The sequence below is a fragment of the Brachyhypopomus gauderio genome, chromosome 11, assembly GCF_052324685.1.
Source record: "Brachyhypopomus gauderio isolate BG-103 chromosome 11, BGAUD_0.2, whole genome shotgun sequence".
NCBI classification, from domain to species: domain Eukaryota; kingdom Metazoa; phylum Chordata; class Actinopteri; order Gymnotiformes; family Hypopomidae; genus Brachyhypopomus; species Brachyhypopomus gauderio.
The window spans coordinates 5,468,917-5,489,942 of NC_135221.1; the positions used below are offsets into that span (position 1 = coordinate 5,468,917).

Genomic DNA, 21,026 nt, shown 5'->3' on the forward strand with positions numbered 1-21,026 from the left:
GCATTCTCAATTGCGCTAGATTGGTCATTACATCGGTAGTTTGCTGAATGCATTGGCAACACTTGACAAGACAGAGCCACACAAAACCCCACGAGCGTTCTTCCTTCATAGTCTCCATTGCCTCTTTACGAACTGTCCTGCAAACTTTGCATCAGTCAGTGATGCTGTGGACTATTACAATACGGCATTAAGCAGTATTTTAAACTGCAGTAAGCAGTATTTTAAACAGTATTTTTAAACAATTTAATGGCCCTACCAAAAGTAGAGCAGTCACTTTCTTTCTTTCAACCCCTTGGTTCACACGTGAACTACGAGGAACGAAGATGGCAGGACAAGTTAATGAGCGGTGTTATAAAGCCTCTGGCCTTACAGTTTATAAGCCTATCAGGTGTACTCAAAGTCCTTTAGAGAGGCTCAATTACAGTTGTACTCTCCAGCATCATCATCAATAGTGTGGGATACTCAAAACAGTTATTCTCCACTATAAACTACTTCTCAAACCACAGGTTCCTCCAATAAATGAAATTACAGAGGACTAATTTCATTGGCTTTTCAAAGCAAAAATAAACACAATCCATTCTAATCTTGCAAGCGGTGTTTCTTCACCTGTCCAAACCTTTTATGTAATGGAGAAATGAAAGAATGAATGAATGCTTCAATTTATATAGCGCCTTATCTGGATACCCAAGGCGCTTTACAATTGTTATCACAGCTATGTCACAGACAACCAATCACACACCGGCGAGAAGCGGCAGCCAATTGCGCACAGCGTACTCTCTACCGGGATCCACAGCCCCCTGGGAAACTGAATGGGGTGCAGGAAGGGGAGAGAGGACAGACCCTAGTGGCAGAGCACCATCCACCACTGGGCATACAAGCACACACACTCAGAAAACAACTTTCCAATTTTTGGGGGTTTCCAATCCCCTTAAGTCTCTTAACTTTCTGACTGCCTCCATAAAAGCAAACAACACTACCATCTTAAGTCCTATGATCACAACATTGATAAATCACTCTTTCTAAGCTGGTTATGTGCCATGCTCAATAAAAAACTTCCGTAATCAAACCACTTCTCAAAAAAAATTCTCTTGACCCTGACGTTTTTGCCAATCATAGGCCTGTTTCTAATCTTCCCATTTACATTCAGGATCATTTCAAACACAACAACAATTTTGAAAAAAAATCAGTCTGGTTTTCGTGCTGTGGGCTCTAGTTACGGCCACTAACGACCTTCTGATGACAGCGGATACTGGCTCCCCGTTAGTGCTCATCCTTCTTGATCTGTCTTGTGCTTTCAACACAGTTGATCATGTTACTCCTTAACCATTTAAAACATGCCATTGGTCTCATGGCTGCTGCTTTCTCCTGGTTTCAGTCATATCTCACCGGCAGGTCAGAGTACAATTTCCATCAGAAGTGCAATATCTAAATCCTATATAGTGACCTGTGGTGTTCCCCAGGGGTCAGTCCTTGGACCCATACTCTTTGTATTATGTATAAAGATTGAGACCACTCCCTCCCATGCTGTTGCCCCATCATTATTGACAGCTCCATCAATCCTCAGTTCATGTCTTGAAGAGATAAACAAGTGGATGGCACAAAACTTTCTTCAGTTGAACAGTACAAAAACTAAACTGATGTTAATCAGTACCTCATACCAAATTCAGTCGTCTTCAATAACCAGCATCACACTATCTGGTCACACTCTGCCTCTATCTACAACAATTACTAATCTTGGGATTAAAATGGACCCTCAGCTCAATTTTGAAACTCATATAAAACAACTTTGCAAGGTTTCATCACCTCAGAGACATTGCCAAACTTTGACCTGGACTTATTGTATCAGATGCAGAAAATCTGGTTCATGATTTTGTTTGCTCCAGACTGGATTATTGCAATGCACTCTTCATAGGGATCCCAAACAAGACTCTGTAAAGCCTTCAGTACATTCAGAACAGTGCTGCTCCAATCCTGATGACAGTGCAGAAACATGAGCACATCACCGCTATTTTGCATACTCTCCATTGGCTTGCTGTCTATGTTAGGATCAAATACAAGGTTTCCCCACTCACCTATCAGTGCATGTATGGAAATGTTATCTCCTACCTTAAATAACTTCTCATTCCACAAACCTCATTAAGATCCCTCCATTCTAAAAACTCAAACTTGCCTCCTTGTTCCCAGGACTAAACTCAGCACCATGGGATTTGTGCTCCTTCGCACCACATTTGTGGAATGCCGTCTCTGACCATCTGAGGGCATCACAGACAATTGAGAGTTATTATCAATCAAACATATGACTGCAGGAACTAAGACTTTAAATGAAAGTTCAGACATTTGCCGAGTTTGCCTATTTTTGATACTTTGCTGCTTTCTGAAGTTCAGTGATCGTTTGGCAGATAAAGAAAGCAGCTTTGGGCACACGGTGAAATCTGTGTAGGATATGGAATATAAAACCAGTACATTGGTTCAGTACATTGGTCATGCATGTTCATTTTAATCATGTCATGCTTTATTCAGCATCAATACATTTTCATTGCTAAAAACTCATCCCATAGCTGTAAAACCTAGCAATACCAAATATATACAATTAGAGCATATACATTTTTTCTATTTGTCTTACAATCTTACAAGATTTTGACGACAATGTGCACAACTTGCAAATGGGCATTTGGTTTAATTTCCTTTAATTCCCCATGTGTCATCTGCTAACTGGTTTCCTGGCTTTGGCAGAATCTCCTATAAGGGAGGAACATAATTCACTAGGTTTTATATACTGCATCATGCTTCCCTGTCTCCACGGAGATTGTGCTTTTGAACGTTTGCAGTCATGGTTCCAACATGCCCATCTGTTAGGGCTGGCATTTACGTTCACAGTGGCGTTCCGGACTCATAATGGACTAAAGTGTCTGGAGTGATGGTATATTGTGAGGGCAGGACACCGCAGACAGCGATGGCTAGCAGTAGACAGGCTGGCACTCACAGAAACGAACTTAACCTAGTGGTCTGCAGCCTTGCAATGTCTCTGTAGTTTACAGATTCAGGATTGTGTTGGGAAGGACTCAATTGGCTAAATATTGTTGAAACAATAATGATTAAAAGTTTCATTCATATTAATTGGAGATATTATACATTATATGCTATTTTATGTTACTTTTCCTTACTTAGAATATGTATTTTGAACTGAACTTTTTTTTTGTTTCAAAACTTACCCTAACATGGATATATCGGTCTGACTTCATGTCTGTGCCCACAGTCTCTGGTAAAGTTTTCCATGAAGGTCTTTCACCTGCGATCACTCCGCCGTGCTCCCCCGTCCAATCACCAGCCATGCTTTTAGCCACTCGTTCACATTTTGCTAGTCAAACAGATGTGTCCGTTTCAATGTTTGTCAATGTCAGTTGCTTAACCATTTATCAGTGGTCAGTAAGTGCTCGGGCAGCTGGACATGTTTGGGCTGTGTGTGCATTTTTTTAAAAAGAAAAGTAAGTCATGGAAATGTTAATTTCTGCTTTCCTCTACACATATATATCTATACATGTGCACACATGTGAGGGCACACACACACACACACACACACACACACACACACACACACACATTTTAGTGCATTTTTCTGGTCCCTAAATGCTATTGCATGCTCTATATAACAACTTTGCCTTCCACTGCTGGCGATGATAGGCTAGCTCCGCCCCTTAATCTTCACTCCTCCTCTTGGGGCGGCACAGCTGTCCGACCAATCTGCTGGAGTCTAGGCATTAGAGCGGAGCAAATTAAGGCCCACCGAGATAGGAGGAAGGGCAAGGTAAAAATAGACGAGCTGAGGGTTCGTATGTCAGTAACGAGGGTTTGAGCTTCAGCAAGGAAAGCATCAAACCTGAGATGGGACTTTATAGATAGACTGACCTACAACTCCATCACTACAGTCGGTGACAAGATCCCTTAAGAGGCGCGCGGGCACAGTAACAACTTTCTCAGAGTCACTGCGTCTAAGAGTTTTAGACTTGCAACTGCCTGTCAGATTTCTGCATTTCTCAGGTAAGAACCCTGGAAATCTCAAGCAAATAAATAATTTAGCAACAACATTTATGCTGTTAATTGTATTAATGGGAAGATTAGTAGGCCTATAGCACGAATTTCGTTGAAGGGATTGCTTCTGCTAACTCCAGATATTTTTGTGACAAATGGCTTGTCTGTTCAGTAAAGACACACAGGAGATTTGTGATAAAGGCTATTTCTGTAAGTTATAGAGCAAGGTTGAGTGTATTTTCAGCAGCCCTGCTTTATTATGGCAGTGATCCTTTATATGCACCAGAAAATCCCTAAGCCCTTGACAAAGCATATTTGACATGCAGAAATGATTATTTAATGTAAAGAGTTTTCCAGGAGTTTCAGGCAGAGTTTATGATGCAATCTCAAGAGTGGATCCACAGCCTGTGAATGAGCAAGCAACAAATGGCAAACTGTCAAAAAAAAAACATTCTGGCACAGAACAATAAAATTAAGTCAAAAGCAAACAATGAATTTGTTGAAGGAAATATTGAAATACCACCTATGTAACCACCTTTGATGTCCACAGAACAGAAACAGAGCAGAAAAGTATATAATAAGCCAATAATGCAATTATTTTAGTTAATAATGTAATGCAGCTACAATGTAAGCAACAAGCCAAATCTCCCCGGGCATACAAATGTATTAATTAACTGAAATTCTGCCTTTAGCAACCCACACCTGTCAAGATGAAGAGATTTGTAAAAACAATTGTGTAATGCTCAGACCTTTTTCTTCATGTTCTTTTTATTGAACCGTTGTTTTTATTTAAGAAATTGCCCAAACCCTATAGACACTTTAAAATGAAAATAAGTGGTTCAGTCTGAGTACTCACTCTCCGTACTCACTTCAAGAACAACTTGCATGTCCACTGTTTAATAAGCAGGGAAAATTACATTACATTACAGCAACTGTATAGCTAAAAGTGAGTTGTATGTACTCTAACTCCTTATGTCTGAAAACCGCATAGCTTGCTCAGTAGTTACTAAGAGTGTTGCAAATATCCATGCACCAGCACCAGTTGAAGATTTACAACAATTAGATGCAAGAAGTGTGATCTATCAAACTGATTTTGGTCACTCGGATTCTGTGGTTTAAAGATTTTATGTAACATTGTTTATTGTTAGTAATTCAGGAACCTCCACTTTTGCTACTTTGTTTCTTTGTGGACACACCGAGCTCTTAATACTCAGTAATCCACATGTACACCCTAATAATCTAATAATAATAATCCACATGTGCACTAATAATCTAATAACAAACCACATGTACACTCTAATAATACATCTCTGGTTTCTCCAAAAGAATGCTGGCACACTTACTGTCCTTTGGCCACTCTCTGGTGCGAAGAAAAAATGTGGATTGTCTGGAGGAGTCCAAGCTGTGCCGTTGCCTCTCCACACTGGACCTCATCGCCTTGGGAGTAGGAAGCACGTTGGGGGCTGGGGTCTATGTCCTCGCTGGAGAGGTTGCCAAGGGCAGTTCTGGCCCCAGCATTGTGGTATCCTTCCTCATAGCTGCTCTGGCTTCCGTGATGGCTGGCTTGTGCTACGCAGAGTTTGGTGCTCGGGTGCCCAAGACGGGTTCGGCATACCTGTACAGCTACGTGACCGTAGGAGAATTCCTGGCCTTCGTAACGGGATGGAACCTCATACTCTCATACGTCATAGGTCAGTGTGAGGCTCTGATGGTGCACCCCATGACATGTAGTTCATACCTTTCAAAACACTTTGCATAAATCGGAAATGCAAAACTTATTCTGATAGGTGCCATTGTTATGTCCCACTTTAAACAAAGGAAAAACATGTACTGACTGAGAAATTTACTAGGTAAAAGAATAACATACATTATTACATTACACCTAATATATATATACTAGTGCTGTCAATTCCAGGTGCCGCGATTAAAAGTCCTCACCAGGATTTTGCTCAAGCTTACTAGATTTTCTAATTAGCAATCCAGGTAAAATTAGTGGAATCAACACAATCCAGGAAGCCTGAGCAAAATCCTGGTGAGGACTTTTAATCGCGGCACCTGGAATTGACAGCACTAATATATACATACACACACACACACACACACACACACACACACACACACACACACACACACACACACTAATATAGATTTATCCTGCAAATGGACTTGTTACTGTTTGAACACTACATACTAAATAAACTAAATCGATCTGGTTTCACCTCCTGAAGCTTCAGAAGCATTTGGTTTGCACAGTTGAAAGGACCAGTTTCTCTGGAAACCTGTGTACTACAGTGCACTATCGACTGCCCCACTTTACCCCTGCCCCCCCTCCACCCCTGCCCCCACACTCTAGCTGTATGTTACTCTGCTTTTTATTTTGAAACAGGAACCTCCAGTGTTGCCAGAGCTTGGAGTGGAACATTTGATGAACTCATAGGGGGCCATATAGAGACATTTTGCAAAACATATTTCAGAATGAGCTTGCCTGGCCTGGCAGAATACCCAGACTTCTTTGCAGTTTGCTTGATCTTACTGCTTTCAGGTATTTACTTATTTATTCATGTTTGACATTCTTCCTTTTCAGGAACAACACTTTGCATTCGATTCAGCTTCGGTCTGTTACCGGCATCTCCATTTTTGTACCTGTTAACTCTGACTGGCCATATTCCACCTGAAGCAGGTTAACACAAACCGAAAGACCTTGTGAAGCACAAATTTGCAGCACAAGTCATGCTTCAAGCGTTAAGCTAATTCATGGAAAATTATTCAGAAAAAAAGGCCTAGGTTTGCAATCGGCTCTATGTTTGCAAATTGGTGACATTTGCAGTAATAATACTTTAAAGCTGCATTCGGTAATACAAAAGTAGCTTAATAATTCAACATACACACACACACACACACACACACAGAGGAGGCTGCTTTCGACGTTGTGAAATGTCAACACTGCTGGCCAGCAAACACAAATATACTACTGCGTCCAAAATGAAATATCAATCAATCAAATTTTATTTATATAGCACTTTTTACAACAGTTGTTGTCACAAAGCAGCTTTACAAGTGCCGAGTCCTAGCCCCCAGTGAGCAAGCCAAAGGCGACAGTGGCAAGGAAAAACTCCCTAGTTTTTGCATGAGGAAGAAACCTTGAGAGGAACCAAGACTCAGGGGGGGAACCCATCCTCCTCTGGCCGACACCGGTCACCATGACAACAACAACAATATAGACAGAATGTAGACAGAATGTAAAAGATGCAATAATGTCAATTTAGACCGAAAAATATGTAATAATGTCCATCATGGTGTAGGCATCCGGTTAGGCAGGAGGTGGCCGGCCAGGATGGATCGCTTGTCTCTCCTCATCTCATTATTCCTCAAGCAGGCGGGCAGCCATGTGGAGAAATGAAACAGGGAAAATTAGCTCTGTATGAGGACATATACAGGACAGGTAAAATTATAAACATTTCTGGAGTGTGGCAGCAACTCCGGCACTAAGTTAAATTATTACAGCCTAGCTAAAAAAAGGCAGAACCAGAAGGTAACATAGGCTTGGGGGCATTCTGAGACAATGGCATCCGTCCACTGCACTGTCAACAAACTTGAGTGACCACGAGCAGTGACAGGATGACAGCACCAGTACCCCAGTCTACCATAAAACCCTTCGTCTATGAACCCCTGGATCTGTACCTTTATCTAAGGGGGATATTAATTATCAAACGCTAGACTAAATAAGTGGGTTTTCAACCTAGATTTAAAGATTGTGACAGTGTCAGAGTCCCGGACACATTTAGGAAGATTATTCCAAAGCTGGGGGGCCTTATAAGAAAAGGCTCTTCCCCCTGCTGTTACCTTGTTAATTTGTGGAACTAATAACAGACCAGCACCCTGTGATCTTAGTTGACGTGGGGGTTCATAGTAGGAAATAAGTTCCTGGAGGTATTCAGGAGCAAGCCCGTGTAGTGCTTTATATGCTAATAATAGAATTTTAAAATCAATACGAAATTTAACTGGGAGCCAATGCAGGGCTGATAGGACTGGTCTAATATGCTGAAATTTTCTAGTTCTGGTCAGAACTCTAGCTGCGGCATTTTGAACTACTTGAAGTTTATTTAGATTCCTATTTGAACATCCTGACAGTAGTGAATTGCAGTAGTCTAGTCTAGAGCTAACAAATGCGTGCACCAATTTTTCTGCATCATCCTGTGATAATGCATTTCTTAATTTGGCAATGTTGCGGAGATGTAGAAAAGCTATCCTAGTAGTATTATCTATATATTTATCAAATGATAGGTCAGAGTCGAGTATGATGCCTAGGTTTTTGGCTACTGTGCCAGGTGTAATGGGATAGTCTGCAAGATTAAGCATTAAATTTGGAATTTTCTGTCTTGCGGCCTTAGGGCCCACAAGGAGAACTTCTGTTTTGTCCTCATTTAATTGTAGGAAGTTTAGAGACATCCAGCATTTAATATCTCTTACACAGGCCTCAATTTTTCCTAAACTGAGTTTGTCATCGGGTTTGGCTGATATGTAAAGTTGAGTGTCATCCGCATAGCAGTGAAAATTGACACCATGTTTGTTTATAACTGTGCCCAATGGTAGCATATATAATGTAAATAATAGTGGTCCTAAGATGGAGCCTTGCGGGACCCCATATTTAACCATTGTACGTTTGGATGAAATATTATTGAGCTCTACAAACTGATAGCGATTTGTTAAGTAAGACTGAAACCATGAAAGGGCTGTGCCTGAGACTCCAACCCAGCGTTCTAACCTTTCTAGCAAGATCCTATGATCAATTGTGTCGAAAGCTGCACTAAGATCAAGAAGCACTAACAGTGATACATAGCCTTGATCTGATGCAAGGAGGAGATCATTTGTTACTTTAACTAATGCTGTTTCAGTACTGTGATGGGGCCTAAAACCAGATTGGAACTTTTCAAATGTGTTATTCCTATGCAGATATAGGCATACTATTTAAGTACAGAAATATTGTATCTCAGGACTGTAGAAATACTTAAACAGGGCACACTAGATTTGATTCAGAACCCATTGCTCAACTGGTAAAGAAGTGGGATCTTTATAGTACACAAGTGGGCAGAGTACACACAACCTCAGGCACCCTACAGTTACAGTTGAACGAACCATGACTTTTGAACTACATTTTGAAAATGTTCACATTGATACGCTGAGATAAAATGACTGTGAGGCCTCTTAGTTCACATACCGAACAAGTTTTTTAAGAGAAACACTACACAAAGACCGAAATAACCCGCAGCATTTTTACAACATTAAATATTAAATGCCAGATACAAAATTGTATGCTAAAATATTGTTGTTAAGAACAAATGAAGAGTTTCATCACAGGTCACAGTTGCTGGTTCTGTTCAAAATTGCCTACTACATACTATATACTGCACTCCATATATACTGTATATTGAGTCAGGTAGTAGTATGCAGTATAGTATACAATATGTGATGCAAATGGAAACTATTTTATGAAGTCATGTCAACATACGAAGGTTCTGCCCACTTGGGAAACATTTTCTTCCGCATCATTTTCCGATGCATGTTCCGATCCAGTGCTGGAATATTTGGTGGAAGTAGTATGCCATCTTTCGCATATTGCATATTTTGGTTAAATACTGCATATGGCAAATTGATTTGAGGCCCAATCAGGATGCAAGCAGTATGTAAATCGACTATTTCAAACGGCCAATGCCAACAACCTCTACTACGCATGCTCTGACTCCAATTTTCTTTTTGCGCAAACGCACTTACGATGACAGCTTCTATCGTGGTGGCTTCAAAAACTCAGAATGGGAGTCAACGGTGACCAGTCATTGTTCGACTGTCTGGACATAGTAAAAAGTTTTAACGGATATGACAACGTTTTTAAAATTAAAACTGATAAAAGCTACACAAAATTTGTAGTATATTTCATCACCTCATGCATGTTTGTATAGTAGATATGCCCAGCAGTGGTGCCAACAGTGGATTTTATAGTACGCACCAAACTACGTATGTCCAGGCCCCAACGCACTTACGCAACCACATAGTCTGTGAAGAAGAGAGAGAGGGACTCAGAATGTTCTCATGGAATATGATAAATCTCTGATTACCCTATCGCATGCACCTCTACAGTCCTGAGATACAATATTTCTGTACTTAAATAGTTCAGAGAAACATGCAGTAAAAGTCGACAAAGCAAGCAAAAGACTTCAGTATCGTAATAAGCAGTTAAGCATAAAGACTGCAAAAATATCCAACCTCAAGACCAAATAAACCTGTCACAAAAAACAACCAAAACCCAAAAGAGACATTAAATACTTCAATTCTGCTAGCTATGGTTACGGATCACGAATATAAAGTTAGGCATAATCTACGCTGTTTACAGTAGTTCGTTTTTTATATTTTCAAAAGCTTCAAAACTGTTCAGGCTGTATTTCTTGGCTCCTTATTTGATCCCAAAACACAAGATAAGCTAAATTCAGCCCAGTCCAACATTGCCAGTAATCACATTTGAGCGTCAGAAAAAGTCATCAAACTTAAAACCAATGATCTGCCTTCAAATGTATTTGCGTCATTACTTTGTGTGTGGACGGTGAATGCAGTAAAAACGCATTCCAATAACATTATTCAGAAAAATCTCCTGTTACACAATAATTTCAAGACATACTGTAGATGTTAAAAAAATGAATTAAACGGTGAAAAGATAAATGCACACGGTGCAAACGGGTTTAAGTGATACCCAGAAAACCGTGATGGGGCCAACGCTTTCTCAAATTCAGTAAGAGGATAAGCGTTATGTAACAAGTGGCTAAACGGGGGGCTGCACACACGTGACTTGTAATGGAACCCAAAGTATGATGCTTTGCAATTGCTTTGGACTGAGCAGTGTTTCAAAAGGACACAGTGTACACTTGGGTTCCATTAAACATGGAGCTTAGTAAACTGCTATGCTTTATTACCTTACTAAGCAAGTATGTTCCTTCTACAAGGGAGTGATTGCCTGAAACTGGATTGCCTGGAACTTGGTTCCTGGCATGTAGGGTGTCTGAGCTGTACACATAAAATTTTTAAAGAGACATTTATAACAGCACACAATACCAAAGTAGAGTCACCAGTATACAAAATGAAGATATTTTGATTACATAGTGGGGACTCGGACTTTAATATCATGTTGTGATCTTATGTTTGTTTTTTTTGCAGGTCTTCTTTCTTTTGGGGTTAAAGAGTCAGCATGGGTCAACAAAATTTTCACATCTGTGAATGTGCTCGTCCTTATGTTCGTCATCGTCTCCGGCTTTGTGAAAGGAGATACTCTTAACTGGAGTATATCAGAGGAGTCCCTCATAAATGTCACAATTGTGACGAGGTGAAAGATGTTTGTTTTAAAACTCTTGAGGTGAAGGATATTGCATGTGTGTGGAACAGTAGTACATTCATTATCAGTGTCACTCCAGCTCATATTTCACTCCGGTGTTTCGTTACAGGAACATCTCTTACACCGAGAATATCACCAGCGACTATGGGGCAGGAGGATTTTTGCCTTACGGCTTTGGGGGAACGTTAGCAGGAGCAGCAACATGCTTCTACGCCTTTGTAGGATTTGACTGCATTGCAACCACAGGTATTCATAAACGTAACGGCAAGACATGACACGACTATAACCGCAAGCAAGTCAGAAACATAACGTTGACAGAGACATAAAGTTAATTTATAACTGAGCCATTAATAATCCATTAAACTATATATTAAGTTGTTCACACTGTAAAAGGGAGACTTTTGATGACAGAATACAGTGTTCCAAATGTTGTGTTGATCAGGTGAGGAGGTGAAGAACCCTCAGAGGGCTATCCCCATCGGCATCGTCACCTCCCTCCTGATCTGCTTCTTGGCTTACTTTGGTGTGTCGGCTGCCCTAACCCTCATGATGCCCTACTTTCTCCTGGATGAGAAGAGCCCTCTGCCCATGGCCTTTGAATATGTTGGTTGGGGACCTGCTAAGTATGTGGTGGCAGTTGGCTCACTCTGTGCATTATCAACCAGGTAATGATCCTTCTGGTTCATAAATTTTAAAACCTACTCAGAATGTTATGACTGAAATTGTTTTAAATGTAAGTTCTGTCAGTGAAAAGTGTCTGTCAGGCAATAAACTATTTACAAGGGTGAGGTGTACCTCGTAAGACGTGTTCTACCATCTAGTGAAGTGCATGATTTGGTCTAATGTGGACTGATTTCTAAAAAGAAAAAAAAAAAACTAATCGCTCTCCTGGTGGTGGTTTGTTGGAAAGAGGCAAACATGCTTTTCCTTTGCACACGCGTTCTTTCACGGCTTTGATACTGCACTCTTTCAGAACGAATACTAAGCATGAGCAGTGTCTTTCTTTTTTCCTGGTGAGTGAAATCAGCAAAATCACAGGAAATGTTTTTTTTTTTTTTTTTCAAAATTGGTCATGAATGTTGGTTCTAGTTTAGTAACGTTTATGTTATAGTAGAAGTGGAATTTGGCTGTAGAATAGAAGCTTCACAGAAGACCCGTCTGCTAAAACATTGTACAATTATTTGTGAACTTTGAACACTTTCCTTTTTTATACTTTAGTAAAATATCATCATAACACATTGTCTGTTCTTCTATGAACATGCTTAAAACTTTGCAGGATCATAATTTTACAGCGAGGTCTTCATTAATGAACCAGGAAAAATGAATATAACGTGATTGAAAAGCCAGATCCCTGAGATCTCCTTCAATGCCTTACAGTGCTCTGATTTCAAATCTCAGAAAGGAGATGTATGATGTGGAGCACTACGTAATGCATGTGAAGGATTTGGGGATTTGGTTTGCAGCATGTAATTGTCATGCTCTGTGGCTGTGGTGCAGTGGGCCTGGTGTGAGGGGGTTGCCTGACTAACGTGTTGGTCTTATGCATGTCTCTGCCCTACCTGCAGTCTGCTGGGCTCCATATTCCCAATGCCACGTGTAATCTATGCTATGGCAGAGGATGGTGTGCTTTTCAAAGTGTTAGCCCGAATCAGTCCTAAGACGAAGACCCCACTTATTGCCACAATGACCTCCGGTGTAGTTGCAGGTGAGAGCTGAGGGTAAAACTTGCTGTGTGAAACTGGCAACATGTTCCACCAGGCAAATGTGAAAGTCCAACATTAGGATGAGTCCGTAACTCATAGACGAGTCAACCGCAGATGAGTCAGAAATTCATAGATGAATAAATTATTTATATTTGAACAAAGTGCCAACTGAATGTGCAAGTGGAAAACAATTTCGACAGGTATAAAACGATGCCTGAAGTTGGGAACCGTTTGCTCCTTCACAGTTGCCTGTGGTGTTCTTAACCGTCCAGACTGCTCTGTGTTTGAATCATGACCCCTTTTTTGTCCCTAGCCTGTTGGGCTCCATGTTTCCTCTTCCTCGCATTCTGTTTGCCATGGCGCGAGATGGCATACTATTCAGATTTCTTTCCAAACTGAGTAAGCGTCAGTCACCAGTGGCCGCCACCATGGCTGCGGGCACCACCGCGGGTAAGCTCCAGTGGACAGAGGTGTGGCATGACCAGGATTGGTGGAGGGGCCCTGCGTGCATGTTCGGGCTTGCGGTGGTGAGGGATGCATGAGTTTTGTCGGGTGGTGGTGGCGGTGCTGATATGAATCTGGATGGTCTAAATCTATTGTCTCAAAACCGGGTCACCCTGTGCTGCAGATAGTAACATCTTCCCTCTGGGTTTAGCTCTTGGAGGATTTTGGTTTAATCACGCAGGTTTAATTACTGCGCAGCAGACTATGAAATGAGGTGCGGAGCGTGTGGCAAGAATGGGATTTTGAAATCTTTTCCAAGGTCATGACTTTTTCAATTTGTCTTTGCAATTCAAAAGTAGCTCGTTTAGAATGTGTAGAAATTAAGTGCATGTCGTAGCTAGAGCATCAGATTGGACCAACAAATCACCGTGAACCAGCACAAATCTGCAGATGTGAGTTAAAAGGTGTTTTACGTGCACACACTGAGTTTATGAGAAGGGTGAAGCTCTCTGTAGCATCAGCTGCGGAGCGAGAACATAGTGAAAGCTGTACCCTTTAATGCCTGGTGGGGTGAATTCAGTGTGTGTTTGGTCAGTCTAGACAGCTGGATCAAGCATAAAGCCCTGTGCAGGGGTTAGGGTTTGGTTTGGGAGACCCCCACGATTGCTATGAATTGAGTTCATACTGAAGCGCTTTTGAGTTTATTAATGTACATTGATGGCCTGCTGCGTGGAGGCTTGAGCACCTGGAACAATGCACTGAAGTCACGGGGCAAATCTGGAGCTGATCACTTACACTCAGCAAAGAATTTGCATTATATTTTGGTATGTGATGGAACCCTTTGGTACAAGTTTCTGCTGCAGAATGTACTGTGGTTATGGTGACTGCTGGTCATGTATTATATTCTTCTTTCTGAGTAACTTCTTACCTGTCTACTAAGAGCTGCATAGCTATTTAAAAACGGACGTGAACTACTTTAACACTGGCACTAATTTTCTTCAAAATTCTGAAATCTGAACATGATTTAAAAAAGGGGATGATTAGCCCTAGTTATTTTATCAAGTTCTGTGAAATTTGTTGTGCAATGTCAGGTCTTTATATGCATTAATAATAGTTGCTGGGTTATGATTTTAAGTATTAAAGCCTCAATCTGGCAAGGTTTTTCCTGAGAGTTTTATAATGCAAGAATTGTATGTCAGTCTTGTAAATTAACAGAAATTTTGGTTTGGCCAACAATAATACAAATCTAAACTAAATCTAAACTAAATCTGAACAGTGTGGAGCTTGTGCATGTGACCCTTTGTGCCATCAGTAGCGAATAAAATAATACAAACATTATACAAATGTAATAAAATGAATTATGGCTAAATGTGTTCATCACTGGACAATATTGTTTGCTATTTAATCTTTGCCAGCTTGATGTTGTGATTTTAATCTGTAGACCACCCATTGCTGGGTGTAGATCCGTCTTATAAATAATGGCTGGTGCATTGATACATTATTTGTGAAATATCCTTATGTAACTTGTAAAATGTTGTGTATTAATCCTACAGCTATCATGGCTTGCCTTTTTGACCTTAAGGCCTTGGTGGACATGATGTCTATCGGGACCTTGCTGGCCTACTCTTTAGTGGCTGCCTGTGTGCTTATTCTCAGGTTTGTGTCTGTGGTTTCACTACATGCTCCAAAATGCATCTGGGGTCTGAGTGAAAGGTCTCCAGAGTGCAGAGTGTACCCTGCTCTTGCAGGTCTGCAGGAAAGATGTCGTGAACATTTATTAGATCTGTGATGCAATCGGCTGAATGCAAGCACTGTGCATTGCTGGGTGATTTCTTTAGTTAATGGTTCTGTTTTTTTCTGACCTGTTTTCTTAGCCTTGCTCAACTTAAAGGGGGCACAGTTATGTTTCCTGGAGTCCTAAAAACGGCCCCTTTCTAGAAAAACAGGAATTTTAAAAATCTGTGGGCCGCTGACCAAAAAATACACAGCTCTGATACACATGGACCAAGAACCCTTTCAGGACTTGGTGAAAGTGGAGAATAGTGCTTACAGAGCTAAGGGAGGCTATCGTCAGTTACATGGGTGTGGTGTTCTAAACACGACAACTATACTCATGATCGTGGTTACATTTGTAAGTGTACGATAGCTTGCCACAAATAACACTATCCTAAAACAGCTGAGGTATAGCTGAGGTTTTTTTTTTTTACCTGCAAGACCTCATTGTTACACAAATAAACATGTTTTGAAGTTTAAAATGTTATTTTGTTAGCGTTTTATATTAGGTCTAAAATCGTCTTGTGATCATGCTTTTCAGTGTGTCTCTGTCCTAATTGATCTCTATATGTTTATGAAAAAATCATTTTTTGTCCATGGAGGATTCAAATGCAACAGTTTTTGTCCAGCTATTTATAGTCAACAATATGGTTTCACAAATGAGTATTTGGTTTAGGTGAGCTGTGATTATTAACCGTTGCATGGCTGACGTGGTGATAACTTTCCTCCTTTCAGGTATAGGCCAGACTCCGTGTCGGAGAGCGCTGGGATCAGTAAAGGAGGCGAGGAGTTCGGTGAGTCGGAGCTGACGGAGTCTGAGTCGCACCTCGATAGGCTGAACGACAAGAGAGCGTCTGCGCTGCGCTCTCTGCTCAACCCCTCGCAAGAGCCCACCGAGGCCTCCTCCACCGCCGTCAACATGGCCGTGGGGGTCATAGGTCAGCATCGCTCCACGCCTCACGCAGGAACACCCGCAGGATCAATGCCAATGCATTCGACTCGTGAGACCTAGAAGAATTTATCGCCTTGTGTTCCATTAAATTCAGATGTGTGTGTGTTTTGTCTTTTTGTAGTTATCGTAGTGTGCACCATAAGTGCTCTCACTACACACTACGGACAAGCCGTCCTCGCTCTGGAGTCCTGGATCCTGGGGGTGTTGGCGGCCTCCTTGCTTATTCTTTTCACGTGTATCATCTTGGTCTGTAGACAGCCCCAGACAAGCAAGAAGGTGTCTTTTATGGTATGTGCTGGTGTTTAAATCTCTTTTATGGTATGTGCTTTACACCTAAATCTCGCTGTGCACCAATCTACCTCAGCAGTCTCCTCCAGACTTACTCTGCAGTGCGCACATTGTGCTCGTTCGAGCTGCACTCGCTCAAAGTTCCTAGCGGCAAGTTGCACACTGTTGGTGATAATTTAGTGCGGCTGGGTCAAAGTTGGAACAGTCTGCTGCTTGAGTTATGTGCTTGCCCACCCATCACTGTATTCAAGGCAACAGCTAAAACCATCTTTTCCAGTTGGCTTATGGCTGAGCCTACTGAGCCCACTGAGCTTAAATGCTGTAGTAAACTAATGGGAAAAAGGGCTATTAAGCAGATAGAAGTGCAACAGCACATCAAACAGTATGAAAAAAATGTCAAAATGTCAGCAGTTCATTTGGCACAGCCTTAAGCCTGTTATCCATAATACTCCATATAGTTCGAAAAATGTACCCATAGTACAAAGAAGTGCAGTGAAGCCCGGAGTGATGAAAGAAAGGATTAAACAACATTTCGAGTAGGGAAAAAGTGGTGTGTTAACACAGCAGAACGTATGGACCAGCTTTAACATATTGCACTTGCCCCTGCTGACATCAAAAGTAGTGTGGTGTACATCATCAGGTTTGCTTCGTTTGGTCCACAGTGACTAGGCTTTCGGGAGGAAATTCACCCCTGTGCACGTGTTTAACACACCGGGTTTGTTCCATAGGTTCCCCTATTGCCCTTCCTGCCCATTCTGAGTATATTTGTCAATGTTTACCTCATGGTGCAGCTGAGCGGAGACACATGGATCCGTTTCTCTGTTTGGATGGCTGCGGGTAAGCACTCGCTCTCTCTCTCCCCTCAGACACACACACACAGTAGACCACATACTTAAAAGCCTATGTGCACCCCCCCCCCACACACACACACAATGCACATGCATTGAAAGAGCATTAGTAGGCCTATAGCAGAGGCTTATGAGAGGAATCTGAGTCAGTTCTACTTTTAACCCCAGCATGTTCCTCCACAAGTCTGACCGTGTAAATCGTTAATGTGCTTAATTCCTGCACTTCAGGTTTCCTGATTTACTTTGGTTATGGTATATGGCACAGCAGTGAGCACCACAGGCACCCGAAAGACCCTGACACCATGCAAGAGAAGGAAAGAATGTTAGTAAAGGATGGCAGTGCGGAAAAGGTCATGCATCCGGAGAAGACCAGTCAGTTTTAATGGATGGCTGATTATATGTAAAGCTCTGCTACACCTACACCTACACGAACTATCTTGCTGAGCACCCAGGCTGGGATGAGGGTTGAGAATGTGGTTTAGTGTGTGCTATATATATATATATATATATATATATATATATATATATATCTCCCCCATTGTTCTGACTTATTGGTACCCTCATGGGCTGTGATGGGTTAATGTTAATGAAACGTGAACTTACCTCTCAGTCATTACTGCTGCACGTTTCTGCATTAATGAGGGTCTTAACCATTTGAGCTCTAAATGCGCTTTGAGTTTTACATAGTGAACTACAGTTGCCTCTGGTTGTACCATGTTCATATGTAGCAGCTTTTATATTTAATTGAATAGTTAGCTACATTTGCTACAAGATAACACTGTCAGAGTTTACTGGTCAATCTTTCTCTGTGTATTTTTTTAAATATTATTTTAATGACCATGTCTATGAGTATTCACAGTATTTCTAATGTAAAAATAGTCCACTTTCTGTTCTTTGGCTACAATTTTCTAATAAGACTATTACCCATTTCCTGTTTACAATTATTTTACTTCTAAAGTGGAATGTAATACATTTGAATGTTTGAATCTCTGTCTTGGTAGTCTAACTCCTAAATCACATTCCTTTCACTGATTGTCTTATAGACACAGTTATGTAACTGTCCTGTTTCATCTTGTCTTGTTTGCACAGACAGTTTTAATGCCAACTCAATACTACTTCATACATCATAAAAGTATGAAATGTCAATCAAATTCAAGCAGAGTCTTGCCCTTATCATAAGCTCAGAAAGAATGAGTGTTATGCTAAGTACTCTGCCCCCCCCCCCCAAGACTTTTTTCTTTCTTTATTCTTTACATAGATTTATTTAGACATAAAGCTATTTGTAAAAGAAAAAAGACACCAAGAGATATGATAAAATCTATGAATTGGCATTAAAGTCACCAGCTTCCTTTGTTTTTTATTGTAATCTGGATGTTTCGAACATACTTTCACACATCCTTTCTTTTGCATTGTGTGTTAAATTCACTCATATAAAATGGCATCCAAATACACCTGTTGCTTTTAGCTTAATATGCTTTAATACAAGTGTTGCCTTAACCATGCACTGTTTCTCTTACTGCTGTGGGCCGCTGATAGTTTCAGTGTTATCTACTGATGTACATGATTGATACTTTGAAACTGGCATGTACGACTGGCTGAGTATGACAAAATCACAAATCTTTTTCACTTTGAACATGAAGTGTTCAGTCTCAGTCATTGTTTGGAGGTGGCTTGACTAGAATTTTGAGACCCTGAAAAATAAAAAAAATAGCTAATTTTTATTAGCTGAGATTTCTATACATTTGTAACCTTTGTAAAGTAACCCATATGTCTTTGTATATTGACTTTTGAACTAAATAGTGATGTTGAGTGTATTACTAAGTGATTCCATAGTATTCAACACCAATGTGTAATTTTTTACTCACATTAGCATATTGTTATCAATAAATGCCCTTTTTGTTTTGCTGGTGTTTTTTGGGTAGTGGTCAGATCTTTATTACTTACATTTGGTCAGAGAATATATAACTGTTCGGTTATATATCTCATACAGCTTCAGCCAGATGTTAGCCATATAAAGCTATACAATTTAAGTGTGTGTTGCAGAGATTTGCACAAGCACTGCAGTTTACATCCTGATATAAGGGTTTCCATCCTCCTTTTATCTAGGAGTCAGGGATGAAGATAAAAACTACCACTGACTGGTATTTGTGTCCAAAGTTGAAGATCTCTGTACTAATGTCTCTCTATGTAATGCCCCAAGACATCAGCTGTGAGCGCTGTTTCCTACTGTTGATTATTCTTTTGTTTTAACCCAAGATGTGGCAGGTCTTCAGTCATATTCCTGGAGGACAACTGACTCCACCGCAGAGCGCACTGTCTCTGGATACAGTTCCATTCAATCAGGGGAAAAAGTCACGTGTGTAAACTAAACACCCTAGAATCCCTTCATATCTGAGGGTAGAAAACAAAAAATAGCTTGTGAAAGAAAAGCTTGTGATTGCATTATATATTTGTTTGTTTTCATTGAGCAATCATCTCATCTTTTAGTGGATTGATTAAATGCCTTTGTACGGTGGCTCTGAAAGCCCATCGCGATGCAAGCGGAAAACGCGCTGCAAATACGCAAAGCAAATGCATCAAAATGACAATGCGTGCGCTACATTTCAGAAACGAGCTGCAAATTCAGAAACGCTGCAAATACAGACACAACACATGTGTTTCTGGACGAATAATTTTATCCAGGGACTGTAGGTTTTATTTTATTTATTTATTTATTTATTTTTGAAGAATAACAAGTAAATACACACCGCTCGTAGAGGTAGAAAAAAATACAGAAACATCAAGAAAAAAAAGAAAAGGATAGCGGACCAAGAAAACCAACAAGAAATGGAGCAGATAACTAAAACAAAAGAAAATTTGAAACATCAAGAGCCACTTTTTAACATACTCAGATCTTACACATTTTAATGCGGAGAAGTACCGCTTAAAATCAACTAGGAAGCTGGCAAAGCATGGGGCTGAGCGTCTCCATTTACAGCAGTGTATGTGGTATTTAGCAAGCAAGAAAACAACATTCACCAAATCAGATATTTTGTGATCAAGATCGTTGAAAAAGTACATCAAATAAAGTCCGGAATGTTCTCAAGTTTTAAAGACAGCCAATTCTTCATGTCACTCCAAAACTTTTAGAGTTGGAATTTAATACTGTAGCTGCCTCTGCCAGAGCTGAAGTCCTTCTATTATAATCATAAAACAATTTAGATTTAAAGGACAGCATTATTACACTTTTTGTCCATTAAGTTACAAGTATTTCCAAATTAGGAAGGGTTGAAGTGACTCTAGAATACAGAAGTGTGTTTTGTATGAGACAGATTAGAGAATAGCGACATCTACTTCAACTGTATCAGAATCATCCTTGTTGTGCTGCTCCCGTAGGGCCGTCAGGCTGTAGGCCTATTCATGGTCCGACATGGTACCGACAAACTTCTAACAATTCAGAGCTGTAACAAGTAAAATAGCAGCCAAAACGGCTTTCAAACGGACTATCAAAAAAGTACGTTTAGCTCGCATCTATTGCTAAGGCAAAATGTCAATAGACTTGGCTAAATAGTAAAAAAAAATTAAATTTCAACAGAGCCTGCTAAATACCTTCCTCCCACACCGCCATCTTG

General features: G+C 40.6%; 1 protein-coding gene across 2 annotated transcripts; it reads left to right on the top strand.

Annotated features, from left to right (window-relative positions):
• The first annotated feature begins 3,794 nt into the window (after window positions 1-3,794).
• Window positions 3,795-19,325, top strand: slc7a2 (solute carrier family 7 member 2). 2 transcript variants are annotated; one of them, XM_077021294.1, is made up of 12 exons: window positions 3,795-4,038; window positions 5,356-5,720; window positions 6,416-6,571; window positions 11,233-11,398; window positions 11,517-11,653; window positions 11,850-12,072; window positions 12,973-13,112; window positions 15,108-15,210; window positions 16,063-16,265; window positions 16,401-16,567; window positions 17,296-17,404; window positions 17,644-19,325. In XM_077021294.1, the coding sequence occupies exons 2-12, from the start codon at window positions 5,357-5,359 to the stop codon at window positions 17,796-17,798; spliced, it is 1,923 nt and encodes a 640-aa protein (XP_076877409.1). In that variant the 5' UTR covers window positions 3,795-4,038; window position 5,356; the 3' UTR covers window positions 17,799-19,325. The 2 variants fall into 2 exon arrangements, with proteins under 2 accessions (XP_076877409.1, XP_076877410.1); XM_077021295.1 differs by lacking the exon at window positions 12,973-13,112 and adding an exon at window positions 13,424-13,560 and having other exon boundaries at window positions 3,797-4,038.
• Window positions 19,326-21,026: the final 1,701 nt, after the last annotated feature.